At 35.3% G+C, this 14121-nt stretch overlaps 1 protein-coding gene across 2 annotated transcripts; it reads right to left on the bottom strand.

Moving 5' to 3' along the window:
• Positions 1-344: 344 nt before the first annotated feature.
• tbcela (tubulin folding cofactor E-like a) lies at positions 345-12200 on the bottom strand. Of its 2 annotated transcripts, none has more exons than XM_067450898.1 (9): positions 11770-12200; positions 10354-10535; positions 8859-9031; positions 8589-8728; positions 7440-7621; positions 5532-5788; positions 5223-5349; positions 4824-4940; positions 345-3398 (listed from the first exon to the last, which is right to left on the bottom strand). In XM_067450898.1, exons 3-9 carry the CDS (start codon positions 8998-9000, stop codon positions 3080-3082), a joined length of 1284 nt encoding a protein of 427 aa, XP_067306999.1. In that variant the 5' UTR covers positions 9001-9031; positions 10354-10535; positions 11770-12200; the 3' UTR covers positions 345-3079. The 2 variants fall into 2 exon arrangements, with proteins under 2 accessions (XP_067306999.1, XP_067307000.1); XM_067450899.1 differs by lacking the exon at positions 11770-12200 and adding an exon at positions 11631-11765.
• Between the last annotated feature and the right edge of the window lie 1921 nt (positions 12201-14121).

Raw genomic sequence — 14121 nt, 5'->3', positions numbered from 1 at the left:
TTTGAGATCAGTTGTAGTGTTTGGTCGCATCCAATTTAAAGGTACAGTTCAAGCAAAAATGAAAACGTCATCATTTACTCATCCTGATGTTGTTCCAAACCTGTATGGCTGCACATGTTAGGAATGATATTAACAGATTATATAGTCTATTAACATTTTTGAACCAATACTAAACAGAATATGCTAGTGGAATTCCATAAAACTGTGGGCCTAAAAACATTCACAGGAAATATATTTTGGAGGGAAAGGACAGTAGTAGTGCTGTTACCAAAATCAGTAACACTTGCTTATTTGCATGCAAAATATAATTAAATACTGTAATATTACATCAAATAACACTGTAATGACTGTCAGTAAAAGTTTATTTTCCCTATTCCTTTAAGCCGTTCGAATCTCTCAAACACAGAAACATTAGTGTGCACATATGCTGGCAAATCAATGGAATAAAACAGTCAAATCTGATTCAGAATAATTAAGCATTAATGGTGTGACTGTGTGCAGCTCAACTCTTAAGTATTTAAGTGTTCATTACAATAACAGGGCTAACAAATACATTAGATTAAATGACTCACTGGAATTCTCATCCATTTGACGCTTAACAGCCTACTCCTACATGAATTTAAACCGAAGATTAAGAATTGCTAATCTACAAAAGATTATGTAAATTTAGAGACACACAATTTTTAAACTACACTCAGCACAAAATCCCAAAAAAGAGGAAAATAAATATAAAAAGTACAAATACAGTGTGCTTTCACACTGCTAAATGGCAATGACAACTGCAGTAAAATTCACTTGGTAAACATTGTCTTCAGTGGTAAATTTAACAATTTTCATCTTCACATTTCATACACATCAGTCACAGTTTAAATGGCATTACCTTCAAGGTCATAAAATTGAATATAAATAATGGATGCATGTAGAAAAAAATACATTAATTATGCAAAAGTGAAACACTAATATCAATATCATGTCCTGTGTGGGCACAGATCATCAAATATTGAAAATATAAAAGGGAATTCTCTAAAGAAAAACAGTACTTCCTTCTGCTTTAATGTTTGATCAGGGGTTACAGGTAAAGGCATTATCAGTGTTAAAGGCATAGAGGATGGTAGAACCTTCATATATATATAATCTTCGTCATCTTTCCTCCCCTGATCAAACAACAACCCTTAAATTACTTCTACAACTATAAGAGATCTGACTTTAGCACTTCAGTGTAAGTTATACACACATAAGTCACTATTAAATCTGACTAGCTACTCTTTTTGGTTGGTGATACAATTAATTTAAAAAAAAGAATTCAAATTCTGAATTATGGCTTAATTAAAGCAACATGGTTTAGATAATGTCTCAATGACGATTATACGATAATATGTCTGAAACCTGAAATGTTTAATAAGAAAAAGCATTAGATGTTCTCACATATCTTTTCATTAACTTTTATATATCAGCATATAATAGAAAATCTAATCTAATATTACCTAAGCATTTGCAATATGTGTCAGTGTAACAGCACTGACAGTCACGCCGAAAGGATCTCAGTGCTTTTCCATTCAGTCCATCCTTCAAGTCATGCTATCATGTTATATGTGAAATAAAAATGCAACAAACTATGTTTTTGCCAGTTTTAGTTGCTAAACATGAGGGATTTTGTTGAATTAAGTATGACAAGCAAATGAGATGGTTCATGCACCGATTTAATCAAAAGTACCAGGTGTAAATAAATTATTTGCTGGTTTCATACTGTATCTCAGAATAAATTTACTGATTTTACTGCCGTCTTGCCTTGCACATTTCAACACATTTTAGTCAAGTTGCAGTATATTTAAAGGAATAGACCACAAAGAAACAAAAATTCTGTCATAATTTACTCCTTTTTTTCTTGTGCGGGAACACAAAAGGAGATACTTTGAAGAATGTTGGCAACCAAACAGTTTTGATTTACCATTGACTTCCATTGTATGGATGACATTTCTCAAAATATCTTCGATGTTTCACAGAAGAAAAAAGTCAGAGGTCTGGTAAGTCATGAGTAAATGATTGAAGAATTTTCGTTTTAAGGGGGAAACTATGCCTTTACATCATCACAAAAGCCTAAATTCCTGGTTATAGCATACTGGCTTGATTCACACTATGATTGATTTGCTACTGATTTGTTTTGTTTTGTCTTTAATAAATAACATGGATCAGTAAATTAATAATAAATACTGCACATAATAATAGTCATAACATAATCTTTGGGGAATATGTTGACTTTTTGTCATTTAACAAATCTAATTATTCTGAAAATAGAACGTCAAAATCAACACACTTCATAATATGGTCATAATAGATATAAGAATAAACACTTTTTCAAGTGTATGCTTTGTCTTGGAAGTACGAATTTGAGCATGGTCCACTTCCAAAGGAACAGAGAAAGTATTAATAAAGATTAGACATATTAAAAAGCAACAAAAAACAAGCATACAGTCATGCGGCTTCGCAATTCCCCTGGAATCAATACGATTTTTAAAAATCTTAAATTAACTGGATAATCAAAAACATAAGATGTTTCGCAAATATTTCCTTATGTGAATCTAGCACTGCCCATACCACATATAAGGCCTGAGAGTCTTTTGCATGTAACTAATGTCTAACAGCATACGAAACGCACTCAACGATTATCCATGATTTCATCTTTAAGACATCAGTGCAGTGCAACATTTTCTTTCAGCTATGGGTGATTGTCTTAAGATCTGTAAAAAGCACATCCTGGGCTGCCGGAGCCCTTCGCTGTGCTTTATTGGAAAATAAACGGGCCTTTAAAAATACAGGGGTGCTCGTGAAGTCTGAAGACAAAAATGAAACCTTTAATAACAGCAACAAAACCAGAGGTGCACACGAGTCAGGGTGTTTCTTATGACTGCGTAGTGACATGACACATGAAGTGCCGCTTGTGTACAACTGAAGCCCCAGCAAGTCCTAGGAGTTTTTCCCTGATAGACAGTCCCAATCATTCGGTGGAGCTTAGATAGCGCTAGTTCAAAGCGGATTTGGTTACTTAAATATAGCATTCTGTGATCCTGGTGAAATACGGTTATTTTCTTTTGGGAACTACCAAGATCTCATCACCGTCTTGAATGCTGTAGGAGTGCAAGGCCCGTGCGCTGTACTTCAACTCATCGGGGCCGAAGGCAGTGCACTTGTCGATGTAGTAAAGGCGCATATTTCTGGTGGGGAGCTGCACTACAGTCTTCAGCTGCTTCTTCAGCTCCGCGACAGTCTGGTCCAAACGGATGCTCACCTGCTCCACTTTGTCTTCATAGCGCACCTCCACCTTGGCGTGGCAACGCGGTCGCAGGTCGATCTCAGCCAGAGGAGCCAGTTTGCCATATTTGGTCACCAAACAGTGATATCTTCAAAACAAAATACAAACACCAAATCTGTATTCGGCTTTCCACTACATGGTCAAGCCAAAATAATACCTAGTGTCAAAATTACTGCCAGTAAAGCCAGCATTTTTAGCTATGTATAAACACAGAATAATCATCATTATATTAATTTTTATTATTAACAACGAATACGTTTTTATTTAATAATTAACATTACATAGAGCGTGATTCTGGTCTATATCTCATATGTGGAGTAAAAATCATAAAACAAAATATCTTACAACATAAAATATTATTTTAAATTTCCAAATGTTTTTCTTTTTGCCATTAATTTTAATAATCCAGATTTTTTTTTGAACAAGAAGTCTGACAACAGCCTGTATGATCCACAAGGAGATCTGATCTTACCATCTTCGAGTCCATCTGGGATTACATGAAGAAACTGAAAAAACTGAGATGGAGACCGCTGCAGTTCTTCTGGATTTAGTCTAAAACCCCTAACTATCGATATCAAATTAACTATCGGTATCGGCAGATTTCATTTTGAATAATCGGCTATTAGTATAGGCTGAGAAATTCTGTATCAACCATAAATCTTACATTCCTTAAATAAAATTAATTTACAGAAGAGTTTCATAATTAAAATACTTTAAATATGGAGGAAAAACAAAGACTTACAGAGTCTGCTGATCAATGTAATAGGACCTGTATGCCTTATCACTAAATAGCAATAGAGAAGCTTAAAAAAAGCAAGCAAAAGGGACGTAGAGGATCGGTACTAGTGATTCTAGAGGAAAGGTACTATTTGGCTGTTTCGTTGTAGGGGCTGTAATTTGTAATAGGGGGCATAATTTGTTGGTAAGTAGTACTGCGGGACGCAGTTAGACATACTTGCAATGGGCTTTATCATTTTTGACTGAGGTGTGACATAAGACACGACGACAGCGAGACACACCAATGACTCCTGACCTGTGCAGTCGACTAACACTCCCGGACCCTCCCGTCTCACACACATAGTCCTAGAATGGTGGACTCACTCCTTACTAATTTTTTAACATGAAATTTGACAAAAATCTATATTTGCAGTTCGCACATATGTCTAAAAAAATTGTCGACATCTGAAGCCCTGATATTAGAATCATGGATGATACTGAAGGATCAAGTGACACTGAAGACTGGAGTAATGGCTGCTGAAAATTCAGCTTTGCCATCACAGAAATGCATTTTTGATCAAATAAATGCAGCCTTGGTGAACATAAGACACTTCTTTTAAAAACATTAAAAAAAAAAAAAAATCATACTAAACTTAACTTTTGATCAGTAGTAGTGCTTTATGTATTATTATTATTATATTAAGATACTTAAAAAAAAAAAAAAAAACTAAACTAGGTTAGTGGGTGACTAGTCAACCATCCAGACCCATCCATATTACACTACAGTGAAGTTTACCTGTGAGGCAGCTCCTCCTCTGAATAATTTAAGTGATAACGGATGAAGAATCTCTCAGCGTCCTCTCTCTCGCCATCCGTCACAACACTCCCATTTAGGTTGTTCACTGATGGCAGCCTGTGGGCGGGTTAAATGAGACCATCTCACCAACATTTCTAGAGCATTACTATTAGTTTCTAATGAAGCTAAAGGGATCGTTCCCCCAAAAATGACAATTATATCATATTTGACTATATCACCATGACGTTCCAGACCTGTATGAACTTTTATCAATGGTCATTAAACTGTTTGGTTACCAACATTCTTCAAAATATCTTATTTTTTGTGTTCCACAGAAGAAACAAAATGTATACAGGTTTGGAATGACACGAGGGTAAATAAATGACACACTGGACTTACCGGGCTATCATTAGACTGCGACGCTCCATGCTTGTGTAATCCTGTAGTAGAGGAATGCCTTGCAACCTCACTTCCTCCAGTTTGGGCAGAAAGTTTAGCTTCTCAATGTCCTCCCATCGCTTAAGACCTGATTCACACAAATTTATAAGAAATATGTTTTTTGGAGTTTATGTAGTTACACAGTGATAAAATAGTAATGATGCTAAATTAAGCAATTAAAAACATGGTATGATCATTTATTTTAGACCCTTCTAGCACACGTTAAGTCATTTTTCAACGCTATCACTAAAAAGTAAAAATAAAAGATACCAGAGTTGTGCAGATTGATGCTTCGAAGGTTAGGGAAGAGCCGCTGAAGGATTTCTCCAGAGTCCTGAATGGAGTTTAAGTTGTTGTTGGCCATGACCAAAGTGTCCAGTGCAGGGAACATGGAGCCAAATTTCCGTACTTCATTCCACTCATGGAGGCTGTTGTCTGTGATGTGGAGCAGACGCAGTGTGGGGCAGGGCGTGGCAGCCGGTGTCACAGTGGTGTACTCATTAAGGCACAGGAACAGCTCCTCAAGCCTGGATAAAACTGACTGATATTGGTGAAGAGCTCTCATTCCAGAGGCACCTTCATTAAATATAATGGATCTGATCAGATCAAAGAACTGGCGGAATAGACCATGGCCATTGCCTTTAAAGGGATCGTATGATACTTTTTTCTTTTTTTCCCATATGACTTTTTAATGTACTGTTTAAAGTTTTCCTTTTCCTTCAGTGTGTAATGTATGTGTTCGTGCATGTATACGATCTGCAAAGTTACAAAGCTCAGTCTCCAAAAAAGTGTTTTATTCTAACAGAGAACACTAATCCAGACCAGCCTAAAACACCTTGATCGAAGTAAAGATATTTCCTCAAACGTCCACGTCATAATGTAAAATATTAGCATAATGCCAGTTAATCAGAGGTTAGACTTATTTATTTCTTATCAGTAGAATCCAAATTTTCGCTTGCACATTGTGCATTTTACAGAGGACAGCTTCTTAAACCTAGGGAAGTTTAACGCAGGCTATAAGCAAAGACTACTTACCAGTACCACTGAGAAATGTTCTGCTCAAGTTGTGAATGTAAATGTACATTATGTGAAGAAAAAAAGTAAATTCAAAGGTAAATTGTGCTTAATTTGTCTTCCAGGAAACATGCAAGCATCTGCTGCTTCCGATGGGCAATACTAAATTTAAAAATATATATTTAAACAAAATAAGAAAAATATGGACATGGATGTAGTCATTGTGTTCAAAAGTTTTCACCCCCTGGCTTTTAAGGCATTGTATTTCCTTTTGGAGCATCAGTGAATGTTTGAGCTTTTTTTAAATAGTTGTGTTTGAGTACCTCACTTGTCCTCAGCGTGAATAGATGGATCTCAAAAATCATGCAGTTACTAATGGAAAGGGTTCAAATATAGTAAAAGATGCTGGAAACCTGAAGAATTTGCAGGACCTGAGGGATTTTTCCATCAAACAAATCAGAACAACCATCAAAACAAAACAAAAAACAGCGGTGGATCATCCAGGTAATGGCAGACAGTATTGAGAATCAATGGTTCACAAACTTTTGAACAGGGTAATTAGAATTTTACAAAATTATCTTGTGGACTATATGTAAACATATATACAGTACATATATTAAATATATATATATATATATATATATATATATATATACAGTACATATACATATATATATATATATATATATATATATATAATAGAGACGTGAGTGTGTGTGTGTGTGTGTGTGTGTGTGTGTGTGTGTGAGTGTGTTTGTGTATACTGTATAAATGAACATTAAAGCATGTTAAGATATGAAATCAACATATTAAAAATGTCTCAAAAATCTGTCTCATAATGTTTCACAAATCTCAAACTACTAAAGAGCGATCAATACTAAATACCAGAATTCCTTAAATCCAGTCCTAGAGGGCCACTGCTCTCCAGAGTTTAGTTCCAACCCTTATCAAACACACCTCAACAAGTATCAAAGTCTTCAGAGTTCCAAGAAAATAGCAGATAGGTAAGTTTGATCAGGGTCTGAAGTAAACTCTGCAGGACAGTGGCCCACCAGTGCTGGATTTGAGGAACCCTGCAGTACACCTTCATTATCAGTTATAAAGAATGCCAATCCAAATTTTTAAAATAATACAGAAATATTGGGAGTTCAAAGTTTGACTCACTCAGGCATTTCTCGTGTGAAAATTTGCACTGTGTCCCAGGACACTTGGGTATTGTTAAGAACGAAGCGGCGGATGCTAGAAAAGGCCTTAGCGCAGTCTGGATCTAAGACAGCATCATTCAGTTGATTAGAGCTGAGGTTCAAGAACGCCAGGTTCGGGATGTTAGAAACAATCTTGCTGATCTGGAACAGATTAAAGGGTTAAAACAGTAGTTAAAAAGCACAACTTTTGTTCAAATATTTAAAGAATTGTTATTCAGCTCTTGCTATACAATGGCAGATAAAAATACTACACTTCAAATGTTTGGGGTCAGTAAGATTTTTTTTTTTTTTTTTAAAGAAAGCAAGGATGTATGCATAAAAAAATCGGTGTGTATTTTTTTACGCATGTACATGTTTAACACTATAGTTAGTATTATATTACCTTTGCACCAAATTACAAAAATCTTTATCTTTCTCTCTTCTGACTGCTGTCATCAATCGCTCTCTATTTTTTGCCTGTTTTTGAAAGGTGTGAAAACACTGTTGTGGAGTATTTATTTGCTATTTGAGCAAATGGAAAAATCTTTTGCTCAAAAGAAAAATCTCTCATTCACCGCTACTATGATGACTTCAGCTTCTATATGTTAAAAATCATTAAACGATTTTAATGCACGACGTGGAGGCAAAGAAATGAAGCGACGTGAAGCAGACACAGTTGTGCTCCACAGAGTGCATTCAAATCATTAAATACACAGTTAGTCAAGAATTATCCCACTTATACCATGGTCATTTGACAGCATTGACAACTTAAAGCTGTTATTGATGTTTGCAGCACAAATTATGACCGGAAGGCTTGAAATGACGGGGGGGTTTGCCAGCTACAACTCTTCAGATCTAGCATTCTGCCCACTTTGAATCAGACACAGACATAAATGAGTGTCTGTTCAGCATCTCTCTCCATTAAACAGTTTTCAAATAGAATCAGGTATTCAGACAGACCATGGTGTAAAGATCAATATGAGGGTGAGTAAATGATGACAGAATGTTCACTGTTGGGTGAACTATCGCTTTAAATATTTTCAAACAAATTTGGCCATTTGAAACTGTATCATTATACAGTAAGGAAAATCTGAAACAATGAGATCCCCAGATGAACTGACTAACTCACCTCATACCAGTCTTGGAGCTTGTTGTGGGACAGATCAAGTTCAACTACATGAGCACAGAAAGCAGCGATCTCTCCCTCCTCTCCTGCATGACTGATTCCACTGCCATTCAAAACCAGAACACTGGGCAGGTTCAGACGGTCTGAAGGCAGAATGACCCCACAATCAATGAACTATGAAACACAGCAACAGGATACAGCTGCCAAAGCAAACACTAAAATCACCAAGGAAGGAACCTTACATGACTTGTTTTTAATTAACCCAAGCCTGACCTTTCATAGGCGAGCCCTGTGACCCAGACGGCACAACCACGACTCCCATGCCTGGACCCCGACGGCAAGGAAAGTTCTCCGGGCTGTACTTCTCACTTATTGCCTGCATAAAGGTGCGACCTTCTATCTCAGAAGCTTCCATTGCACTGTCCCCCGCCACGCACCTTATGCAGCTGCGGATATACCATACAAGATAAAGTGTCAGTTTTTACTTTATTTTAAATAGTTCCTAGTTTCTCTGTGCAGCGATTTGTAGCTGGGATTACCTGTTTGTTTAAATGACCCTGAACTAGACTTGCTTTGTAATGAAATGGTAAAATTATTTGATATTTGAAGAGATTATTATAGCCACATAGCCATGAGTCATGTCCTTTTTTGAGTTTTGTTATGGCAAGTTTATTGGACTTTCCATTTTCCATTTGGCAGATTCCATTCATTTCTGCTGGACACAAAAGATGATGTTTTGATAAATAGGGCAACCAAGCAGTTGTCGGGCCCCATTGACTTCTATAGTATTGAAAAAAAATACTATGGAAGTCTATAGGGGCCATCAACTGTTTGGTAAAGACATTCTTCAAAGTATATTATTTTGTGTTCAGCAGAAGAAAGAAATTCATACAGGTTTAGAACAACTTGAGGTTGAGTAAATGATGCTTTAATAAACAGTAAATCAGTTTTGTCTCTAACCCTAACCCTAATCAAAGTCATATGGTACAATACAGAGTGAGTGTATTATATATATATATATATATATATATATATATATATATAGTTTGTTTTTATTTTTTATTTAATATTTTATTTTGTATTTTTTTACATTTTCAGTTTTCATTTGAGTTATGTTGTTTAATTTCTGTTTTAGTAATTTTAGTACTTTTAAGTAAGAAATTATTATTTTTTCATTTAAATGCAACATTTCTATTTTTTACATTTAAGTTTGTCTAAAAATATTCAATACTTTTATTTGATTTCATGCTTTATATCACTTATCAGTTTTACAGTTTTGGTTTCAAACAATAACAACACTGTGCCAAACTACTTAAGGTTTTCTTTTCATCCTGCCGCCAAACCCCCCACCATAATAATAATAATAATAATAATACAATAATAAAAAATCATCACAGATGCTCATCATATTGTATGTATGAAATGCATTTAATGTGTTTTGAAAAATTCATAAATAGGACAAAAATGGGTGTTATGCCATGACCCATGTGTCAGTCAACCTCAAGAAGTTCAGTTAAACATATAGTCAGAAACTGCAGTCCTCTGGGCTACACATTCCATTTTTAAACAGAGCTGGCCTAGATTTAACCATCTGCTGGCTAAATAAATCATGTTCTTTGCTAACATGAAACCAGTAGCTTTACTGAGCATGGCAATACTGGCTTATAACATAAAATATGTTATTTCAATGATGACTAAACATGTCGGGGTGAATATGTTTTTTCCTAAATTAACCAGTATAAACATTAGAAGTTTTAATGGCTCTCACCTGCTATGCAATTTGTCCTCACAGGTCCACAGTCCACTTACAGGTGTCCCATAAAATACTGTTTACTTTTACTACTAAAAATTATTCATCCATTGAGTGTCAGGGTTCAGTGGATAAACGTGGCTGCACACCAGCAGAGAGACTGCTCAGTGTCCTCACCACACTTTTCAGAGACAACAGCACTGTAAAAAGAAGACACCAGGTCAGCAAGAAGGACAGAAAGCCGTCACCTTAAGATGTGACTACACTAATCTGAATCAACAAAGCCAGAGTTTCTGTTTAAGTCAACGCACTCAATATGCATCTGAAAAACCTTACTGTAGTTATGAGCAGGTTTACAGGCTCTTAAGGAAAATACATGACAAAGAGACCAAAACCATGTTAACACTCTTTAGACAGCTGTGCATATATCAAGAACAATAGATGACTTGTGAAACAAAAAGTTGCCAAAGACAAAACACTGCAGGAAACAGTTAAAGTCTAGCATAAAGTCTTGCATTTTTAACATGGGAATTTACTCCTATTTTACAGCATGTTGTACATTTAAAACGTATAAATAAACACTTATAAAGTCCAAATGTGCGCAAGTATGAATATTAACCATAAAGCAGAAGTTACACAAAAATGTCAGATTAAAGAATAAAATTTATGATAAAATGACACATGGATTACATGATTAGATTGTATTAAGTTATTTAGTACTATTTTGTATTTAGTAAAATTAATTAATTTGAATATATACATGGATGGGATATATCACTGTGCGATGCAATCCTTACGTTACAAAATTAACATCTTATATCAATGAAAACAAAAGACTGTGTTTCTAGTTACTAGATTTTTTGGAGACTAGTTTGAGTTAATTTAGAAATGTGTAATGTGATTTATATCAAAACATACAGTAAGGCTCTTTGTATTATTGATAAGTCGTTTTTTTTTTTTTTTTTTGGTCATTAACCAAATATTAATAGTTGTTGTGTGGATCACTAAACACACAAAAATAACCACCACACTACTAATATTTCCCTTCAATCTACCAAACACTGTCCAAAACCGCAGAAATGAGTCTATCCTGCTGTTCGTTTTCAAACAAGGGCACATTTACAAATCATAACATGACAATAACGTAATCATAAAGTCGTTATTATATAATTTATAAAAATATAAATTATAAAAGCACAAGTCATTTATAATAGACACTAGTGCCAAATCAAAGATTAACCTATTTTGAGCTTCTGAATGAGGATACATATATCAAAACTGACAGCACCACTCACCGAAACAGGCCACTTAATGTTAAATGATTTGGATTGAGAGTGCATCTTTGTAAGTCAACACCAGTGAATGATCATACTTCTGCTAATATTTAGCTAGCTTGAACCGAAAACATCCCTTCATCCTCACAAAGTGTCTTACATTGAATGAGCAGCTCCTCGGTGAGACTCGGGAAAGGACGCTGTAATTCACACCAGCACCTAACGGTCAGTTCATCCGCGTCATTTCAATTGAAATCTCGCACTTTGATCGCCAGGCTGTTACAAGTCGCTCTTGTTATTGTTGATAAATCTATCACGCTGACCCTATTGTCACGGAAGTGGCGTCACTCCAGCTGGGTGCTCGTGACTGGACCGTTAGGTTGTGTTGACTGTTGAGCGCCTTCGCTGGCGAAGTGGAGAACAACGAACGATTTTTAACGCGATTTATTACATTACATTTATATATTGAGTAGTTTACAATTGTTATCTTATAATATGTAGAACAGAATTAAAAAATGCAAATAAGATGATCAGAAAAGGTGACTCGTGAATGGGTTGCTTGAGTGCCTGCTTGCCATCACTGGTCCTGGCATGAGACCGTAACGTTATACTGTGCATCTATGATGATACTCTAAACACATAATTGATGACAGAATCATACAGCGGAGATTCAGGTCTTGCAAGGCTGATCAATGCTTCCACCTAGCGGCTGGACAACTTCTCACAGGGTTGGTTTGCATTGCATGACAACTGAGGGAAACTGTTGCCTAACTCAGGGGTTTTCAAACTGGGGTCCGGGGACCCCCAGGGGTCCTCCAGAAGGTTCTAAGGGGTCCCCAGAACATTTCAGAGAATTAAAAGACAAAGCAAAAATGGAGTCTATCGAACAATCTAATGGTTTCATTTCTAACTGTTTCTCCTTGTTTGCCATATACATACTTTCAAGATTTGTATATGTTTTTTTTTTTTTATCTTTCTAGTGAGTTTTTCTCACTATAGTCCCTTTATCTTGCTCACTGGGGTTCTTAACATGGTATGCAAGCTGCTTACAAAGAACTACATTATGAAAGTTGCTTAAACAAGTACATTTTCATTGAAAATGTTTTTCATCAGGTTAATACATACAATAAGTATAACCAATTTAAGTTTGGAAACAATATGTTGTATTTATAATGTCACACTATTTATCTAACAGTTTAAAAGTTTTTTTATTATAAATATATATATGTATTTTAGGAAGGGGGTCCCCCATAAAGGTTTCTCATATTTGGGGGTCCTTGGCATCGTGAAGTTTGAAAACCCCTGGCCTAACTAAAGCTACTTCAAATATTTTTCAGTAAGCCTAATTTTAAAAAAAAAAAACTGAAATAAAAGGAAATAAAAATTTGATGAAAAACCTAAAACGAAAACTAGAATTCTCTTGGCAATTAAAGGGATAGTTCACTTTAAAATGAAAATTCTGTCATCCTTTACTCACCCTCAAGTTGTTTTAAACCTGTATGAATTTCTTTCTTCAGCTGAACACAAGGGAAGATATTTTGAAGAATGTCAGTAACCAGTTAACTGGAGCCATTGACTTCCATAGTTTTTTTTTTCCTACTATGGAAGTCAATAGCTCCAGTTAACTGTTTGGTTACTGACATTCTTCAAAAAAAATCTTCCCTTGTGCTCAGCTGAAGAATTCATACAGGTTTGAAACAACTTGAGGGTGAGTAAAGTAAGACAGAATTTTCATTTTAAAGTGAACTATCCCTTTAACTGAAATTCGATGCACTAAAATATCAAGACAAATTTAAGCTGAATAAAAAACGTAATAAAAACAAATACAGCCTAACCAAAATGAATAGCCTATGCAAAACTGAACAAATACAACTAAAATTAAAGCTGCGAGCAGCGATGACGGGCCCAAGCCGGGGGCACCGCCACCCCGGTGGCATCAGCTTAACTGTGCACAGAAGGCCAATAGGCATTTAATATGGGAAAAAATAAATAAAGGGACTATGTCAAAGTCATTTGAATTCACCTCATTAACTGCAGCAACTGGTGCTGCTATGACCAGGAACCACAACACTCACATCTATGAGATCAATTACATTTTATTCATTAATTTTATGTCAGATGATGTCTAATGTCAATTTCAAAATGAGTGCAGAATACTGTCCAAATGCTGAAGTTGTATTATCCTTACACTTCTCTTAAAAATAAATTAAGCCAAATCACAGAGACCGCAACAATGATTTTAATATCAGTGTCAGGTAAGAGTAATATGCGTGCATAAAATTTATAGAAGTTTATTATAAACAGCCACTTTTATAAGATCATGTGAAATTATATTTTTTTATCCATTTGAATTTTAATCAATAAATAATTAGTTTAAAGAGGTGTCATACATGATCTTTGCAAACACAGCACATGACCTTCTTTAAAGCCCAAGTTATAGAAAACAATTAAAAATATTAGGATATCACTTTCAATTATGTGCAAATGTATTTTTTGCAGCTCAAAATATTGT

The sequence above is a fragment of the Pseudorasbora parva genome, chromosome 8 (assembly GCF_024679245.1).
Source record: "Pseudorasbora parva isolate DD20220531a chromosome 8, ASM2467924v1, whole genome shotgun sequence".
Classification (NCBI taxonomy): Eukaryota; Metazoa; Chordata; class Actinopteri; order Cypriniformes; family Gobionidae; genus Pseudorasbora; species Pseudorasbora parva.
Note: the sequence above shows the minus strand (reverse complement) of the source record. Positions and strands in the feature narration are given on the sequence as shown.

Coding starts and splice junctions, on each gene's coding strand:
- tbcela (XM_067450898.1), bottom strand. CDS start 9,000: ATGGAAGCTTCTGAGATAGAAGGTCGCACCTTTATGCAGGCAATAAGT. Junction 8,729..8,858: donor ACAGGGCTCGCCTATGAAAG/GTCAGGCTTGGG, acceptor TTCTGCCTTCAG/ACCGTCTGAACCTGCCCAGT. Junction 5,350..5,531: donor CATCAATCTGCACAACTCTG/GTATCTTTTATT, acceptor TGTGTGAATCAG/GTCTTAAGCGATGGGAGGAC.